Source organism: Tenebrio molitor, chromosome 4 (assembly GCF_963966145.1).
Source record: "Tenebrio molitor chromosome 4, icTenMoli1.1, whole genome shotgun sequence".
In the NCBI taxonomy this organism is placed as follows: Eukaryota; Metazoa; Arthropoda; class Insecta; order Coleoptera; family Tenebrionidae; genus Tenebrio; species Tenebrio molitor.
In genome coordinates, this window is record NC_091049.1 from 19,105,622 (window position 1) to 19,125,681 (window position 20,060).

Genomic DNA, 20,060 nt, shown 5'->3' on the forward strand with positions numbered 1-20,060 from the left:
CTGTAAGACATTCCATGTCGGACCAAAGTTATTATTTGAATTTTATTAAATTTAGATACTGGTGGCATTTTCGTGACAGTTTAGGTGAAACGTCAGTCATGATCACATTTGTCATGATTGATTACTATTGTGACAATAAAGCTTAGACTACATAGTTTTTTTTTAATGACATAAAAATTGGTGTGCGAAATTCCGTGCTCCCAACTGTACATTTGGTATATTTGCATTGTACGGCAAACGGCACGCGCCGCTTCCCAACCTTTTCAAACCCAACCATTGTGCCCGTTAATCGCTCATAATATACAATAAAATTTTACGACCTACAACCAAATTGAGAATACAATATTGAAAGTTATCATTTTGTTCATAGCTAACTGAAAAAAATAAAACATTTTTTTTTTGGTTCAGCGTATTATAAAATTTTTAAGAGTGCTGTGTAAAACAATCGGAATACAAAGTACGATAAATGTCATCTAAACGTCAGCTTAGAAATTTTCATCTGCTTTTTTGAACTTTTTTTATTTAAGTATAAAATAACATTGTCAGTCATGCAGGATAGCAGTCATTTGACTATTATTTTATGTTCGAGTCTAATAAAAATCGTAATTCGTCAAAAACAAAAAGTTAATAGAAAAAATAATAATAATTATTATTAATAGTACCGCAATCTCTTTTTAAAAATTTAAAAATTTTGGACTTAGAGAACACATTGGTGGTTGAAATTCAAAAAGGTATATTATTATACTCATGTCACATCGTGAGGAAATTCCTTAACATTGACACAGAACATAAAACACAAAAAAGTCAAAATGTGGAGGCGAGACTATTACTTGATAGTATTATCAGTAATTAGTATTATCCGTAATAGTGTATGTACTCCGGCAAAATTGCCGTGCCGCCGGGTGGAGGTGGGATACGAATTACAGTAGACTCCCGATTATCCGAAATGTCGGATTATCCGAAATAAAAATTGAACTCGATTTCTCCGCTTTATCCGAAACGAAACTGATATTATCTTTCGATTATCCGAAACGAGGTATTTGTTGCGCAACTTGATGCGTTTTCCAAGAACGGGAATTATTTAAGAATTGGTTTTTCGAAGAATTTGTGCTTTCCGTTAAAAAAATCTTGCGAAAGGGCGGACAGACCGTGAAAGCATTGCTTGTAATCGACAACGCACCTTCTCATTTATCTGAAGAAGAGGTTAGAAGTGGAGATATGTATTATAATCTTGTTTCTGCCACCATCCAATGGACGTGCTCGAAAATTTAAAAAGAAATTACTGTAAGTACGTTTTAAATATGTGTTGGAAGAAGCAAATGAAGGGAAGAATCTAAGTGAAATATTAATTTAAAAGATGTTACTACAGTATACTACTGGATTGCGGACGGATGGAGCAATGTCAAAAATGCACTACTATGGAACAAAATAATCGACGATGAAGCAACAACTGAGAAAACTCTTGATAATGTTGATGATGATATACAACTGTACAAACTAGCAACAAAAATAACTGAACTGAATTAAAAAATATTGTTTTAACCGAAATTTCGTTTATCCGAAACAGGTCCCTTCCCGTGCGTTTCGGATAATCGGGAGTCTACTGTATTATTCATGTTTTCTAAGAAAGTAATAATAAAACTCTTCAAGATTGCACCTGAAAATTTTCAAACTCACACTTGACATTTGTTGCTATTTGTATTCCAATTGTTTTTCACGGCACACTTGAAAATTTCATAATAAGCTGAACCACAATTAAAAATAGTTTTTTTTTTTTTTTTCAGTCATCTATGGACCAAACGATAACTTTTAATACATCATTAGATTCAGAAAAAAAAACTTTACCAGACTGAGCTTAAAAAACTACATGTGTCCATTTAAAAAAAAAGTTGACTATCGTTAGCTACTGAAAATAACACCATTTTTTTTATGGCTGCTTCGAAGCGCATGAAAAACCATATGTTTGGTTTTTTTATTTCATTGAAATCGGATAATAAATAAAAAAGTTATGGGTTGAGGCGTTTTTTATCAAACAGCCTGTATATGTATTTAGTTACAGATAATGACAATAAATATTTCATTAAAATAAATAATATGTACCCATATACCTATGTATGTATTTTCTAGAAATAACAATTCCGTCATTCATCAGGAAATGTTTGAAATTCATCACTTTATCCGAGGAATTTTAGATTTCCCACACCATGAATTATTTTCATGTACTGATAATCACGTCCATCTGGTGAAGGAATTAAGTCATGGGTTTTCCTCTACATTCATTCTTCAATGCAATATGTGTAACGTATCACATAGAGTTTGTTCAGAAAGTAGTGAACACAGAGAGGTTGATGTTAATTCCGCGGCTGTGGCAGGTATTACTTCTATAGGACTCGGTCATGCCAATTTATCACAATTTTCATCCATGTTAAACATGCCATCATCAATGTCCCAAAACGCTTATAAAAAAATTGAAGGAGATATGATGACAAAATTTTATGCCTCACTTTCGCATTTAATAACTGAGGCTGGCAAAGAAGAAGAAAAAATTGCACGTGAAAGAAGTGATATTGATCTCGTGGACGGTAAAGCCATTATTACAGTTATTGCTGATGGTGCATGGTCTCGTCGCTCAAATAAATCTCTCTACAATGCTAACTCCGGTGTAGCTGCCATCATTGGAAAAAATACTGGAAAAATATTATACATTGGAGTGAAAAATAAATATTGCAGCGTATGTGCATTACAAAAGGAAGATTCCACCCCACATACATGTCATAAAAACTACAATGGTACTTCTACAGCAATGGAAAGCGAGATTCTTGTAGAAGGTTTTTTAAAAAGTGTGAGTGTGCATAATTTGAAATACAAATACTTAGTTGCTGATGGAGATAGTAGCACTTTTAAAAAAATTTTGGATGCCAAGCCGTACGGACCCGATTTCTACGTTGAAAAAATTGAGTGCAAAAATCATTTGTTGCGAAACTTTTGTAATAAATTAAAAGATTTGGCCAGCAAACGGTACAGTTCTTCAGGTAAAGTTGTACCAGTCAAAATTCGAGCCCAATTAAAAAACAACATACAACGACTACGTACAGGAGTTGATTGCGCGGTGAAGCATTATCGTTGTGCAGACATGCCGAATACACAAAAATTATCTGCCCTGAAAAAAGACATTGAAAATGGTATATACCATGTATTTGGAGACCATCAAAATTGTGCTAGTTATTTTTGTAAGAAAGAAGTCTCAGATACGAGTAACTCTATAACTCTAATGCGTGAATGCGGAGTACTGGATGACATTTCGACATACACTAATAAGCTGAAGTTTCACGCTAAGAGCTTACTACTGCATTTTACAAACAATCCTGTTGAAAGTTTTAATTCTGTTGTAGCAAAATTCGTTGGTGGAAAGCGAGTGAACCACACAAAAAGAGTAGGATATGAATTGCGTTGTGTGGCAGCGGCAATTTCGTATAACAGTCAGGGAAATTATGTCAGAAATATTTCTAGAAAATTGGGTGGAAGTGAGATAGAGCAATTATTTATTAAAATTTAACATAAAATAACATTTTTAATTTACAATGCGAAAATTTCCGATAATAATGCGGAATCTGGAAAAGTGCCCCGAATGCTTGCAGCGTTTCCACGTTGAATGGCAAGGGAAATCCTCTCAAAAAGGAATTTCTTAGATTTTGAATCCCCTGATTCCGCGATAAGTCGGTCTCCGATGACATTAATGAAATCTATTGTTTCTTTGCACCAAGGGCCTAAGGTTTCAAAGGCTAAACCTTTAAGTGAGATTGGTTGGTACCAAGATAAATACATCAAATATTCTTTGAAGCGAAAATTAGTATACAAAAGGACCACACAGAATTGCAAACGACGAAGATGTGAACCACAAAATCCAGTTACAAGAAATGAAGTAGATGCCGATTACGGTCCAGCTGCGGATCTATACATGCCTACCCAAATTGAAAAAAATTAGTTTGTGGAAAAAAACACCTCAAGAAATGTCGCAGTTTTTTTCGGAAACAATAGATCAATCTGCAAGTTGTCTATGGATAATTGAGAGGGAAAAAAGATTGACGGCAAGTTCTTTTGGGAGAGTTTGCAAACTAAGGGCGAGCACTGATAGGAAGAAGGTGGCCACTAATATGGTCAATAGTACTTTTAGTGGTAATATTTACACGCAATATGGCCTAGACAATGAGCCAAAGGCAAAACCAGCACTTGAGGAAAAATTGGGACTCCAAATTCAACCGTCTGGATTATTTATTTCAAAAGAACATTCGTATTTGGCAGCCACTCTAGATGGTCTCATTGGTGACAATGGAATAGTAGAAATTAAATGCCCATACTCGTACAATGCCAAAAATTTCACACCGGAGCGGAGGAAGCAATTTTAAATAAGAAAATTTAATGTTGTGACCTGAAAAACAACCAGTTTTCACTCAAAAGAAACGACTCATACTATTTTCAAGTTCAAGGACAATTAACGACTCTTGTCATTTTACAGTTTGGACTCCAAAAGGGTTGGACTGAAAAAATATATAAAGATAAAGAATTTTGTTTAAAAATGTTACCAAAATTGAAAGTTTTATATGGAGCACTTATTAGTACAAATATTACTGAAACGTGCTAATAAATAAACTGAAGAATTATATTAGGTGATTCAAAATCAATTAAAAAGATCATACTCTTTCTATGTACCTAATAGGTTTCTTTATTTTAGATTTATAATGGAGATAGGGCTATTGCCGAGGCCTCCTTTCAAGAGCCAACGCATCAATTAGGGTACCTCTGAGGTGATGTGGAAAACCCTTCTGAAGTTACTTTATCATAATTGAAGACCTTGGCGTGAAAAAGGTGCAAGCCACAAAAACTTTAAAACTGATATTTTTGGTCCAAATAATTCAGAAATAAAGGTACTAGCCATATACAACTTATTTTAACAATTCTCCAACAGATGGCTCTGGTACGGTAAAATGACCTTTTCACAATTTCTGCTGGACGACGGAAATTTTCAGAACAAAGGTACAAGCCACCATCATGAGTGATACACGTGCTGGGTGTTCTCGTGATTTTGATAAGTTTTTTAGTGATTTAAACCAAAAAAATAGCTATGAGTTTGACTCAGATGATAGTGTAAAGGACAGGGACTGTATTGAAAGTGGAATTGAGGACAGTTCATCATGCTCTGAAGAGCAACAGGTACGTGTTAAATGTTATGTGGCATACACCTTTTTACCGAAAATTTTGGCAACGTAATTTTGCAAATCATGTCGCTTATACTGTGGCATATATCCTTTTCCCGAAGTTTTAGTGTATTTGTTTTTGTCTTTTGGCTTATGATGCTATAATTATTTTTTACAATACCAGAACCGGTATCCACAACGTATTTTTTGTTGACAGAAACCCACCAAAAAATGCCGTGCTAATCTTCCAACCCCCGAAAAAAGGTACAAAAGTAGGTGGCGAAAGAAAAATATAGATAAATGTGTATTAAGAAAAAACACGTCGTAATCTTGGTTCATCCTATACAAGTAAAAAGGCTAAAGATATTGAAGCAAGAGTTTTAGGCCCACCTTGTGGATGCAAGAAAAATTGTAGGATATTGCTCCAAGGCACGGAAAACAAAATTTTTGACGTATTTTGGAATATTGGTGACTACAACAAATAGAATGCGTACTTATACCATAACATGAAGCGGCTTCCAAAAAAACGGGCATATCCAAAGAAAACCAAGAGAAATGTTTCTTCCCGGAATTTCAGTTTCAACTATTTTGTGAAGGTGAATGGATTCGATCTGAAAATATGCAAGAAAGAATTCATTTCCATCCATGGCCTTACTTCTCCAAAGAGATTACAGCTGCTGCAAAAACAAATGATTGAAGGCTTGACAACACCTAAATCAGATCAACGAGGAAAATACTTGAACCGTCATAATAAAATATCTGAAGAAGCTTGCCAGTCAGCTCGAGATCATATCAACAGCATTCCTAAATACATAAGCCACTATAGCAGAAATAAAAATCCTAACAAAGTGTACATTGATCATGATCTCAATATATCTTCTTTATATCACGACTATTATAAGCCCTGGTGTGCTGAAACAAATACAATACCCATAAGTCAAGATAAATACAGAAGGATATTTTGTTTAGAATTTAACATTGGATTTAAGCTACCTAGGAGCGACACCTGCAAAATATGCGATGAATTAGATGTGAAGATTGAAAACACCAAAGAAGATGAAGATTCTTTGAAGCAGTTAAAGATAGAAAAGGAGTTACATTTAAGGCGAGCTGAAGCAATGAAAGATACTTTAAAAAATGAGATAAAACTGGCTGCTTCAAAAGATACATACATATTGTCATTTGACCTTCAGCAAGCACTTCCGGTGCCCTCTTTAACAACTGGTCCAGCTTTTTACCTAAGGAAGGCTTGGGTATATAACCTTGGAATACATGATTGCGTAAATGACAAGGGCTACATGTATATGTGGTGTGAGAATACTGGTAAGAGAGGCAGCGATGAAATTGCAAGTATTCTCTTCAAACATTTCAAAAAGCGAGAACGTCTCCCTAAAAACCTCATCATTTATACGGATAATTGTGGAGGCCAGAATAAAAACTGGGTTTTAATAAGCTTGTGCAAGCAATTGGTTGCAGAGGGTGTATTTGATTCTGTAGAGCAGAGATTCTTAGTAGTTGGACATACTCATCTCCCGTCCGACAGGGACTTTGCTATGATAGAGAAATTAAAAAAAAAAAAATGAAGGCAGTATATGAACCAGCAGATTGGTATGATGCAGTAAGGAAGTGTAAAAGAACCAATCCTTTTGAAGTAACAACAATGAAAAGAGAAGACTTTTTTTCATTTAAGATTTTGGAAAAGAATCTAACCAAAAAGAAGTTTACAGACGAAAAAGAAAATGTTTCCTTCAGCAAAGTTTGTGTTTTCAGATTCGACAATGAAAACTCATATATAATGAAAATAAAACATTAAGGTAAGGTGGGGTAAATGTATTAACGGGACAAATGTATTAGTCGCACACAATTTTTTTAAACTGCGAGCCAATATTCCGCCATCTCTGTTTTGGTAGTCTACATGAACCATTCCGCTAAACTAATGCTATAGAAACCTGTTTATGCAACCAGTTTGAATTTTATTGCCGGTGGAAATCTTGCACATGTCTAACCTTGAATTCATGTGGTGCAGACGTTCGGCAAAAAAATCGTCAAGCTTTCATATCACGGTAAGTTTACATTGTTTTTGGTATCTATCATTACGTAAAGGTTTCCAAAAGGTCAATCAATTATAAATTGTTAGATATCTTTAATGATATTCGAATACTGATATATGTTACATTTGCCTCAGCAAATGAGGGATTTGGGGTAAATGTATTTGATAATAGTGAGGCAAATGTATTAGCTATGTTACTTTTCCCCCATTTCATTTCAAAAATATGTTTTCAAATTATCCTTAATAAAAACTATTTTTTTTTAGGCAAAATGGTTAGAAAGTACATTAAAAAGCACTCTAAAGATCCAAAATATCTAGCCGTAACCTTAAAGGCGGCAATTCATGAAGTGAGAATAGGACATATGACTGCTTACAAGGCTGCTCGCGAATTTAGCATTCCGTATTCTACAATATATACTCATTTGAAAGGGTTACGGGGTATAAAAAAGGAACAGCGTGGTCGATGTACAGCTCTTCCACTTGCAGATGAACAAAAACTCGCGAATTCTTTGAAACTCTTAGAAAAGTGGGGCTTTGGCCTTTCCAGAAAAGAAATATTACAATTGGTTGGAAATTACGTTTTATCTAATAAAGTACAGACTCCTTTCAAAAATGGCATCCCGGGAGAAGATTGGTTCCTATCGTTCAAGAAAAGATATAATTTAAGCATAAAAGTACCACAAAGTGTAGAATACGCAAGGAAAAAAGCTACAGATCCATTTATTATTTTTGGCTACTTTGATTTATTGGAGCGTATGTTAGCTGAACTAAATTTGTTTGATAAACCTCAATGCATATGGAATTTGGATGAAACTAGCTTATCACTCGATCCTGGTGCGATTAAGGTTGTAGGTGAAAGGGGAAAGCCTGCTACTCGCACCACCAGTACATCAGGAAGAGAAAACACTACCATACTAGCGATGGCGAATGCTGCCGGAGGAAAGGCACCTCCATTAATTATCTTCAAGGGGCGGTTTATGTGGGACCAATGGTGTGCTCCAAAGGGTACAGGATACCCGGGTACAGTATATGCAGCGTCAAAAAATGGCTGGATGGAGAGTGAAATTTTCCGCAACTATTTTTTCAATACGGTGTTACCGACTCTTGGTGAAGAACGACCAGTGTTAATAATATACGATGGACATTCTACACATATCGACGAACAACTCATATCAAGGGCTATCCAAGAAAATATTGTGATTTTAAAACTGCCTCCCCACACTAGTCATCTTTTGCAGCCGCTAGACCTATCCGTATTCAAATCATTCAAAAGCAAATGGAATGAGAAGTTGGTGGCTTGGCAGCGTCAAAATGTGGGTAGGAAATTACCAAAGTCGATATTTTCACAATTTGTGGGAAATACTTGGGCCAGTGTTACAGAACAAACTATTAAAACTGGTTTTCGAAAAGGAGGAATACATCCTTTCAACAGCAAAGCCATTGGAGATGACAAGTTTCAGCCTGATACGTTAGAACGTTGGCACAATGCAAAACAACATCCTGTTTCTGACAATTTGAATGAAAAACGGTGTGGTACCCAAATCCAAAACGGTAGTAATAATGGTCCAGTGACTTCTATATCGTCAGCCGTCGAAGACCTTAAAACGTCCAAAACAATCCAGTACTTACCTTCTACATCTTCAATGGTCGAATTTAACGTACAAAATGATGGTAAAATCAATCCAGTGCCTTCAACATCTTCAGTACTCGAAGAACCTAACAACAACAGTAACGAAAGTCTAGAAAAACTTATTTTGTCCACTATAAAACAAATACAACCTACTCAAAAGCAACGTCGCAAACGAGTTTGTGCCGGCGCCGAAGTGATTACGCAGATACAAGTTGTAGAAAGAATCAAGAAAAAGAACGAAATGTGTAAGATATCAAATAGAAAAAAACAATCAAAGAGAGAAAAAATCTTAGATTCAGGTGATGAAGATGTCAACGAAGAGGAAGAGGAAGAAGTTGGCGAAGAAGTTGGACAAAAAGTTAGAGAAGAAGTTGGACAAGATGATGAAGTTAACATTAATAAGTGGGTGTTAGTGCAATATTATACGAAAAAAACCATTAGACATTTCGTTGGGCAAGTGATAGGCTCTAGTGATGAGGGATGGGATGTTAAATACGTTAAAAAGTCCAGCAGTGATGATTATAACATTAAATTTGTTTGGCCCGTATTTGACGACACCGATACCGTATCTGATGAAGACATTAAAAAAATTTTGCCTGACCCCACTATAATCAAGCGAGGTTTTATGGAATTTTCGGCTTCATTATTTAAAGAATGTAAACTTTAAGTTGTTTTTTTTTGTACCCTTTTCGAATAAAAACTTTATTTTGTGTTTATGATATACATTTGCTTTAATAAAAATTTATAAAATAATTATGATTTTGTCTTTATATGTTGATTTTAGATATAAAAGTTCATATCTAGCTTATTTATAAACATATTTTCATCAATTATGCGCCAAATTTTAGCTAATGAACACCGTTTTTACATTTGCCCCTATTAAATTGAATGTGTACAACTAGTTACAGATACCAGACCATTGTCGCATTTACCCCAACGACAGGGGCAAATGTAACATACGGACATCATTTAAAAAAATATTTTTTTGTACATTGTTGGAGATGACGGTAATGTTTTTGTATACTCATTATAAACGACAACACTTGTATAAACATATGTGAGTTTTTTCGGATTTTTCATTGTCAAGTTTGATTTGATACTTGGCACTAAAAGCCAACTATTGAAAAACTATGTCGCAATTAGCCCTACTTACCTTACCTAAATGAGCGATTTAAGAATGTAAATGTTGGAAAAAGGGGTGTCAGAAAACAATGTTTAGCAGACTGTCTTAAGCAGAAATATGCGGAGCCAATAAAACTAAATCCGAAAAAGCTTAGTAACTTATCGCTTTTGCTACCTTATATACCCGAAGTGAACCACCAATTATTTGGAAATTGGTGCCAAAAATTTGATTCGTCAAGAAAATGAGGAACCAACAATCGAAGTAGAACATTTGGATGAAGATTATCCCCTAAGTGATAATGATAACTAAGTTCTTATTTTGAATACTTGTGTTAAGTATTTCAGATTACCGTTTATTTTTTCATGTAAAAGGATACAAGCCACATTTTTTTATGCAAATAAATCTTAAAAAACAAAACCGGTGTTTTTTTTCAATTTCTTTTATTGGTACAATACTAGGTAACCAATTTTACCTTTTGTACCTAAAATCAAATAAATTGTACTTACATTGGATTTTGTGGATTTGAAATGATTTTTTAAAGTTAATTCCTCCAAAGTTATTGCATGTGGCATGCATCCTTTTCACGCCAAGGTCTTCAATTAAAATAAGAATAAGAAGTTACTCGAAAAGCTGATGGTCCAATAAAATATAAATTTTCTTTCTCATTGCGTTGTTTTATTAATTAAATGGTGTAACTAAATAACCTGACTTCGTTTTATATATTTAGATTTATTAATTTTTTGATCTTGTGTCAAATGGTATCAATTTATTATTTGCATTGTTTCCTTGCGTTAATTTTAGCCAAAATATTGTTTGTAATTAAATGTTAATTAATTAATTTCTTCTTTATTACCTTTGTATTTGTAGTTTACATTGTGACTAATTTTAATAAGATATTATTATACAGTGAATTTTTATATCAATGAATCATAGGGATCTACATGGTAGGTATAAACTTTATTCCGTATTAATTTATTAATTTTATTATTCGACCAGTTGTGAGACCAACTATTGTTTAGCGGTTTTTTACATTTAAAATAGCAAAATATTTGTCGACCTCTTTAATTTATAATTTAGCTTGTAAAAATCATTAAAGCATTTAAAAAAAACTGTCAGAACTTGCAAAAAATTAAGTACCTAAGCTATGGGCCAGTTTATAGAAAGAGAATTAAATATTTAATTCGAATTAAATTTTAATGCGCGATTAACCCATGAATCCGAAACTCTGATTGGTTTAATTTAATCACGTGTGCAGTTAATCTCGCAATTAATTCCGATTACCTTAATTTCACTTCTGTAAACTGGCGCTAAAAGTGTACAAAAAAATAATTTTGAAATTAGTGGTAGAAGAACCACATATAAATCCCAATGGTTCATTGATAAAAAAAAGTAGCGACATTCGCCTTTCACACGGTTTACCACCATCAAAGCTTCAGGTCCATGGATTGCACATCAAAGTTAATTCAAAGTATGTTTGATAAAAAAATTACATGTGGTCGCACGAAAACTGAAGCAATAGTAAAAAAAATTGCTTGCGCCCTATGCTGTAAGTGAACTGAAAAATGAATTGCAGTCAATTTCCTTTCTAACAATTTATTCGGATGCATCGAATCACAAAGATCAAAAGTTGTTTCCAACTTTAATTAGATATTTTCATCCTTTGACAGGAATAAAAGTAAAGGTATTAGATTTTGTTTTATTACCTGGTGAAACAGCTGATGTGATTTGTGATTCTGTGATGAAAATTGTTAAGGAAAATGGAATTGGAGACAAGGTAGTGGCATTTTGTGCAGATAATGCCAATACCAATTTTGGCGGTGTAGCCCGTAAAGGCTTAAATAACGTATATACTAAAATGTGTAGTCAACTTGACCGCAAAATAATAAGTGTTGGTTGTGCATAATGCTATGCAAACAGCGGCAGATCTTCTTCCTATTGATGTGGAATCTATAGTAGTAAAAATTTATTCACATTTTTATATTTACATTTGTGAAGAATCTGATGTTCAGTATAAACAACTATTAGGTTATAGTAAGACCAGGTGGCTTGCGTTAATGCCAGCTGTTGAGCGTATTTTAAAAATGTTTGCACCAATGCGTTCCTACGTTTTGTAACTAGAGAAATGTCCAAAGGTATTAGAAACTTTTTTTAACAATGATAGTTCTGAGCTATGGTTAAAGTGTGTTCATTCTCAGGCTAGCATATTTTTTAATGCTGTGAAACAAATCGAAGGCGAACATATAACAGCATTCGAAACATTCGATCAAATTCGTATCATTAAACAAAAATTTGATGAAAGAATAAAAGAAAATTATTTGCCGCTACTTTTGCGAAGTGACTTAACAAAATTAGTTGAAATGGGTAGTCTAACCAAATAATGGTTTATGTCACATGTCAACAATTTTTATGCTAATTGTGTGCAATACTTAGATAAATGGTCTGTCCAGTTTACAGATGTGGATAATTTTCAGTGGTTAAGTTTAACCATATTAAACCGGAAGGTAAGTTAAAAATGAAAGAGTGTCTGGCTACACAGGTCTTCAGCACAAGCGTTTACGTATGACGCTTGTTCAACAGTTTGGATATGTTGATTGTACGGCTGATGTCATTAAATTTTGCGATGCGTTGTTTGATTCGCTGAATAGCAAATTTAGAGCCATGAAACCCTTGAATAGACCGTTGAGAGCCAATTCAGCGCATGTCGCATTTGGGGCAGACGCAAAACAAAAATTAGCGCGCCTAAAATTTTATAAAAATGGTGTCCAAGTCTCTCTGCCGCCTTCCGTCCGCCATTTTATTGTAACAATTTCAAATATAGAAAAACTATGAAAAACAATGCAACATCTAGGATTTAAAAACTTAGGAACTAGATCTTTAAATCAAGATCCATTGGAAAACCTGTTTCGGAGTAAACGAAGTTTATGTGGAGACAACACACGGCCCACACAAATGCAATTTTTGGGTGCTTATAAAGCCTATCAAATAAATAATTTCCTCATAAATTAGGACGGAACAAATTGTGAAAATGACGGTACTTCCCGCCTTGTCGCCTTTGCAATTTACTGAAGATACCTGCCACTCAAGATTCTACGCCTCGTGTTGACGAAATGGTACTTAACTTAAAACATAATAAGTACTGACAGGGCCATTTACCGGTCAGCCTGTACAGCACCGCGGATATTCGAAACCCAAGATGCAGGTCAACGCCAATGCATAGGTTTGCAGTATCGAAAACGGGAACAGGGGAAGCACTCGAGGCAGTGCGAATTCAGACGCTTGAGACATTAGAGAGAGAGAGAGATGTGCTAATTAATAATTGTTTATTGTGCACCTAATGAGTTAATTTAAAATTTGTTGTAATCGTCCGATAATTAAAATTGTTATCTTGAGATCTTGAGAAGGTTATTGCTTTTAGAGCAGCGGTGGGATAACACAAACCTGCCCGACCGCAAAGTCGCGAATTTTGCGAATTTTTGAAATTGAAGTAACAAAGAAAACGGTGTTTTTCTACTAGAGTTTGGAAAACTTCAACATTGTAATACTAATTTGAGGAAAAGTGAAAAATTTCCTACTAAGGGCGGAAAAGTTATTTATGTATTAAGGGCGTAATGAAGGCGTTTGTGCCCCGTGGCGTGACATTGGGGCTCGAGACGTCAGTCGAGAGCCATAACACGCTAGGGTCACAAACGCTAATTATGCCCGTGGTACATACAAAATTTTTTGTCCAGTCCAAGTTTTGAATTTTATAATAATTTAGGTAGGTTCAATTTTAAAATAACGACACAAAAATCAGGAAGGTGGAATAAGCCAGTTATTGTTATTACTGTAGTAACGGCATAAACAAGGGCCATAAAGAACTTTACAGCCCGGGGCTATAATATACTGAATTACGCCCTAAAAACTAGTTCATAAGTAGGTAAAAATCGCCCGATCGGACATAAATAATATTTCAACACTAAAAGTTCAATTTTGGTCGTTTCCTGGGATACGTAACGTAAAAACTGGTATTTAATTGAGACAAAAGCTGAAACGCCTTCACAATTGTTCATTAATAAATTGTTTCTCTATGGTAACGAAAGCAGAACAATTTTGATTTCGCTTTTGAATTTAGAAATAATTAATAGTATATTAAAAAAGAAAAGAATTTTATTTCTATGGTTCTGCAAGGAATATGTAACAAACAAATGATGTTTATTGATGTAGATGTCCGATGGCCTGGTAGCGTACACGACGCAAGGGGCAGGGGACGATTGCGCCGATATGACCTACTATAATCCGGGGTCTCCCAAACTACCTGCGCCGGTACTAAATTTAATCCCTTAACGGAAAGGGTAATTAGAAAGGTACCTGTACCTGTTTGCAAATAAAGTGGGGGTAGTTGAGAATATTCCGACAGGGTTTTACTAAAATCATTAGTTTCCTCCAACAATATTCAAGTGATCGCTGGAATAAACGCTACAATGGAAAAGATGCTTAGTGAACGTGGCAAGATTCTTGTAATTTTCGAAAATTTTAAATTCCGAAATATACGTAGTATGTAGGTTGTATATATTTTTTTGTAAATAAATGCTTTGTTGAGAATCTTTTATATTATTTGGTTTTCATAATTGCTTTTAAACATCGTTGGGGCCCACCATTACCTACTACCGGCGCAATCGTGCCCAGGTATTAAGAACCACTTGGGTAGCCTCGGCGCAATCGTACCATCGGCTTAAAACAACTTAGGTAATACCGGCGCAATCGTCCTATACCGGACGCAAGGGTACTGCGAACGTCGGATGTGTACCCGATAGGACAACAGTTGTGTACACCAAACTATTACATAATAGGAGATTCAGCATATCCGTGTCTTCCATGGCTACTATGCCCATTTAAAAACAACGGGCATTTAACGATGGATAAAATATATTACCGTGGAATTGGGTGACTTCAAATCGACGTTCAATAATCTGTACAGATAACTATCTGTAATTTTGAAATTTTAAAATCTGTCACTTGTAATCTTTAAAAAAAATCGTTTATTGAAGGTAAGAAAAATTATGATTTTTGTATCCTGCTTATTTCTTATTGCACACGGGAAACTATGATTGTAATTTATGTGATATATTTTTTTATTGGTAGCCTACACATTTGTTTCGAAAACACATAACCAAAAAAAAATTCCTGTGGATCCCAGAATTTTTTCTAACTACATTTATTTTTCACTGACAGAATTTGGGTGACTTGAAACATGCCGAATTTGTACAAACGAACACTCGGAAAAAGAAAATATCATGATTTCTCCAAAGAAGATCTTGAAAAAGCTTTAAGAGAAATTAGATCCAAAAAAATGTCAATGGTGGAAGCGGCCGAGCATTATAATATTTCCAAATCCACCCTTTGGAGGAAATTAAAAAATCTTCATATGAAGAAACACGGTGGTCAAACCGTTCTAACTAAAATGGAAGAGGATAACATCTCTGAGATAATTCTATTTGCTGCAGATTGGGGATACCCATTAAGCCGGCTCCACACTATGCGGATACATATGCGCATGTTCCCGAATCTGCGGCATGTGTTGATATTTGTCAGAGTTGACCTTGATGCGAACATACACCGAATGCTCCATACACACCATGTGTGATTAAAACGCACTCATGTGGTGTGCCGTGCGTGCTGGAAAACACCGCATGTATCTACGTAGTATAGAGATAGAAGATAAAAGTGTTCAGTGCATCCCACATACTGCCCCGTTCTGAGTTTATAATAATTATTATTTAGACAGACTATAATTAAGGGGTTTGTTGGTGGATCATCACATGGATATGGAGGATGATAATGCGATTATTGCGGCAAGCGCCGCTCTTTTAACATTGTCTTGTGGGCTATTATTATTGCAGTGGAAAAAAAAGGAAAGGATGAAGAGAAGAAAAAGAAGATGGTGGATGATTTCTGTTAACAAAAGTAGATTGAGGTGGGTATTACAAAATGCATGTTAAGATTTATTTCTTACATCCAGGCTATTAATCCATGTCTTAAAAGGTATATGTTTTCTTTTTAGGTATAATGGTTCTGATCTTTTAGGCGATCTCCGTAAGGAACCTTCGGGAAAATTTGAAAACTTCTCCCGAATGTCGACAGAAGATTTCGATTACTTATTAAATAAAATTAAACTGCAGATTACAAAAAAGGATACTGTTTTAAGAAAAGCTATTTCTGCTGAGGAACGATTCGCCGTTACTTTGAGATTTTTAGCAACGGGGGATAGTTTTCAAAGCCTTGGATATCTTTTCAAAATCTCTCCTCAGGTGATATCAAATATTGTGCCGGAAGTCTGCAACGCTCTCATCTCTGTGTTAAAGGACGAAATAAAGGTAAATAAGTAACATATTAGTAATACTACAATAAATAACAGAGTTTGTGTTTTTTATTCATCAACGAAGGTACAAAAAAGTAAAAAAATATGTTAATATGTTAATATGTAAATATATTTGTGGTTATTATTCATTATCATAAGTTTGAAGAAAATGTTGAATTGATTGTGTAGATGATGATCCGGGAGAATGAATGGAATGTGTTGATGCTGTTGATGCTGGTGATTGTGGGGGATAAGGCGATCGGGTAGTAGGACCAGCTCCTATGTCAGTAGAAGAGTTATGAAACTGATGATGGTCAGATGCTGCTGGATATGAGGATGTAGGCTGAGTGCACGGCTGTGAATGACTTTGTAGATTGTAAGTAGAATACAGGCTGGGGACGCCTCCCATATGAATTAAATTGAAAAGCAAATTATCTATTTTATTCATAATAATTGCCCGTGTTCTTGGTTCTACCGCACGAAGCTTGCTTGCGAGTAATTGCCCATAGAGAGCGCAATCGTCTGGTACATTTTCAGGAGCGGAAAGCCGTCCCATAGCTTTGCCTAGAGCCGAGGAAGCTTGCTTCATGCATTTGTGTATCTCGGCAGGATCCTGGGTACGATCTACAACTGTTGCACGCTTTCTTTTATGTGGTTGTGTCTGAGGCGATTTAAAGGTCTGTTTAGGTTGTTCGCCAGCTGCAATATGTTCTTCAATATCTGGTTATAGAAATATGCATTAATAAGTACCTTGTTCATGACATTTAATAGACTAATCATACCTTGCCCCTCATCACATATTTTCGTTTGTTGTATATCATCACCTTCCTCTGAGCCTTCGCCCATTGTAACATGTTCACATGCTTCCCCATGAGGTTCTGCTTCAGAATCGGTGAAAGTGTCCCCACTAAAGTCACCCTAAAAGTGGAATATACAAAGTTACTTTTGTGATCACCACAATTTATTATTATTTATTGTTCCAGCTTCCAAAAACTTCGCAAGAATGGTTGACAATAGCAAAGGGATTCGAAGAATTGTGGAACTTTCCTCATTGTCTGGGTGCTCTAGATGGGAAACATATAGTAATTCAATCACCATTCAATAGTGGTTCGGAGTATTATAATTATAAAACTTCGTTTAGCGTTGTTCTCATGGCGGCTGTTGATGCTAATTACTGTTTAATATATGCCGAAGTTGGATGCCAAGGCAGAATTAGCGATGGTGGAGTGTTCAAACACACGGTTTTGTATGACAAACTGGAACGAGAACATCTCGAAATTCCACTGGACGCACCTTTAATAATAGATCACGAGCGGACACTTCTACCTTTCCTATTCGTTGCAGATGACGCTTTTCCGCTTCGCCGAAATATCATGAAGCCCTATCCAGGAGTTCACTCCAAAGGAAGTACACAACGTATTTTTAATTATAGGCTGTCGCGAGCTCGTCGCATTGTGGAAAATGCATTTGGTATTCTAGCTTCAGTTTTTCGCGTGTTTAGGAAACCAATGTTACTACAGCCGAACAAAGTGTCTATTATTACAATGACCTGTATTCTTTTACACAACTTTTTGCGAAGAAGTAAAACGTCATCAACTCGTTACACCCCCCAAGGTACACTTGATGTTGAAATAGAGGGTCGAGCAATTCCTGGCTCCTGGCGAGAAGACCAAACAGAAATGTCATCTTTTCTACCACTTACCAGAATTGCTAGAAAACCTTCAATGGAAGCAAAAACAATCCGCGATAAATTTGCAGAATATTTTAACACATCTGGGAAAATTGAATGGCAAGACAAATATTGTTAAATTAGTTCTTCTATACATATATGTACCTATAATAATTAACAAATAAACAAATTTCAATAAAGGTTGTTGGTTTTGTGAATCTAATTTATAGTTTTTGGACATACAAACCTATTAACAAATTGAATCAAAATAAAATTACTTACTAAAAATAGTTCTTGTGTTGCCTGAGAAGTGCAACGCTAGTAGTTAAATGTTTAGTAAAAGTTGCATTATAAATAGTAACATTAAAATTTACTACTTACCTCTTCCGTTCGTAGTGTAGGCTTAATTTTTCCTACCCCTCTTAGAAATCCGTCCAGCTGAGCAAAAGCAAACCACGAAGGTCTGTATACCTCATCCGCTCCTGCTCCCGACTTTTTTGAGGCCAGAATTTTATGCTTGATGCTGCGATACGTCGCCATGAGAGCATCCCTTTTTTTTTTTAAATCGGTGACCGACACCGGGGTGCTCATTTTTTTTATGGATTTCTTCCCATGCATCGGCCACTTCATTCCGGTTTTTGTGGCCCACATGTTTTGGATCCCAAATTATGGGATACCCTTCATATATTGACACAAATTCCAAAATAAGAGCGATTGACCACGACATCATTGATGAAATCAGGGACTCAAATATCCAATATCAGTGCGCATAGTGTGTATGCAGAATTATTTTCATGTTCGAACGTGTTCGCACAAGGCCACATTCGCTTTGATGTGTGCTTTATTTACCGACTTTTGTCCGAACGTCCACGCATGCCAAGCCTCGGCGAGCTTCGCGATGCGTGATTCCATACACACTATGCGCGAACCTTTGCAAATGCAGCAGATTCGCGAACGTGCGCATATATGCTCGCATAGTGTGGAGCCGGCTTTAGAAAAAGACGATGTAAATGACTTGATTCAAAGTTATCTCGATAGGAAAGGAACGAAAATGAAAGGAATTTTCAGACAATAGACCTGGAGACAGTTGGTATTACAATTTTGTCAGTCGCAATTCACAACTGAATATTCGTTTCTCTGAAAATATAAAAAGAAGTCGCGCGGGTGTATCACCTGAGATAATCATCTCATATTTTGATGAATTAGTTATCACACTGGAAGGGGTGCCACCCCAAAATATAATCAATTATGATGAAACGTGTTTTACAGATGACCCAGGACGTAAAGTTGTAAGTTGTAGTTCGGCGGTGATGTAAACATGCAGAAAGAGTTATGGATCACTCCAAATCGGCTACATCTGTAATGTTTGCCATTACTGCTGCAGGGGTAATGTTCCCTCCATATGTCGTATTTAAGTAAGATCATCTAGGGGCAACATGGACAGAAAGAGGTCCTCCAGGTGCAAGGTATAACCGCAGCAAATCCGGATGGTTCGACCGACATTTATTTGAGGACTGGTTTATGAAAATGGCTCTTCCCCATTTCAAAAACCTCCATGGAAATAAGATATTAATTGGTGATAATTTGGCCAGCTATATTTCGTTAAATGTCGTTCAAGAATTTCATACTTTTACCACCTAACAGCACACATTTAGCTCAGCCGTTAGACGTGTGCTGTTTCAGACCAATCAAAGATGTATGGAAGAAAAAAAATAAAGGACCCATTAGAAAGGACATGTTTCCCCATTTGCTGAATTCTACGTTGATGAAGCTTGACACTAGCAGTCCCAACAATATTAAATCAGGCTTCAAGTCTACTGGGTTAGTTCCACTGGACCGTAGGCTGTTTTAAAACGACTTCCCAAGCAAGATTTATCAGCATGTTCAACTGAAATAGCCGAAGTGTTAAAAAACATGTTTGAGACAGCTAGGTACACAACGAAACAAAATCATATTCCGAACAGACGTAAAAAAATTAATATCCCCCCAGGGCAGAGTGTAACTGCAGACAAATAAATATAATACATCGTGGGAAAAAGATCCTAGGTTTAAAGTT

The 20,060-nt window shown here is 35.6% G+C and overlaps 1 protein-coding gene and 2 long non-coding RNA genes across 4 annotated transcripts in view; 2 read left to right on the plus strand and 1 right to left on the minus strand.

Annotated features, from left to right (window-relative positions):
- The first annotated feature begins 7,002 nt into the window (after positions 1 to 7,002).
- On the plus strand, positions 7,003 to 9,628 carry LOC138129053 (uncharacterized). The gene is made up of 2 exons (XR_011159049.1): positions 7,003 to 7,258; positions 7,510 to 9,628. It is a non-coding gene; the product is annotated as an uncharacterized lncRNA (long non-coding RNA).
- Positions 9,629 to 15,462: 5,834 nt separating this feature from the next.
- Positions 15,463 to 18,205, plus strand: LOC138128727 (uncharacterized). 2 transcript variants are annotated; one of them, XM_069044919.1, is made up of 3 exons: positions 15,463 to 15,951; positions 16,039 to 16,351; positions 17,319 to 18,205. In XM_069044919.1, the coding sequence occupies exons 1-3, from the start codon at positions 15,797 to 15,799 to the stop codon at positions 18,141 to 18,143; spliced, it is 1,293 nt and encodes a 430-aa protein (XP_068901020.1). In that variant the 5' UTR covers positions 15,463 to 15,796; the 3' UTR covers positions 18,144 to 18,205. The 2 variants fall into 2 exon arrangements, with proteins under 2 accessions (XP_068901020.1, XP_068901021.1); XM_069044920.1 differs by lacking the exon at positions 15,463 to 15,951 and having other exon boundaries at positions 16,109 to 16,351.
- Positions 16,345 to 20,060, minus strand: part of LOC138128731 (uncharacterized) — a 74,207-nt gene continuing 70,491 nt past the window's right edge. Inside the window, exons 3-4 of the long non-coding RNA XR_011158882.1 lie at positions 17,118 to 17,253; positions 16,345 to 17,055 (exon numbers count right to left, since the gene is read on the minus strand). This is a non-coding gene — a long non-coding RNA (uncharacterized lncRNA). The remainder of the gene's footprint in view (positions 17,056 to 17,117; positions 17,254 to 20,060) is intronic.

Coding starts and splice junctions, on each gene's coding strand:
- LOC138128727 (XM_069044919.1), top strand. CDS start 15,797: ATGGATATGGAGGATGATAATGCGATTATTGCGGCAAGCGCCGCTCTT. Junction 15,952..16,038: donor GTTAACAAAAGTAGATTGAG/GTGGGTATTACA, acceptor TTTTCTTTTTAG/GTATAATGGTTCTGATCTTT. Junction 16,352..17,318: donor TGTTAAAGGACGAAATAAAG/GTAAATAAGTAA, acceptor TTATTGTTCCAG/CTTCCAAAAACTTCGCAAGA.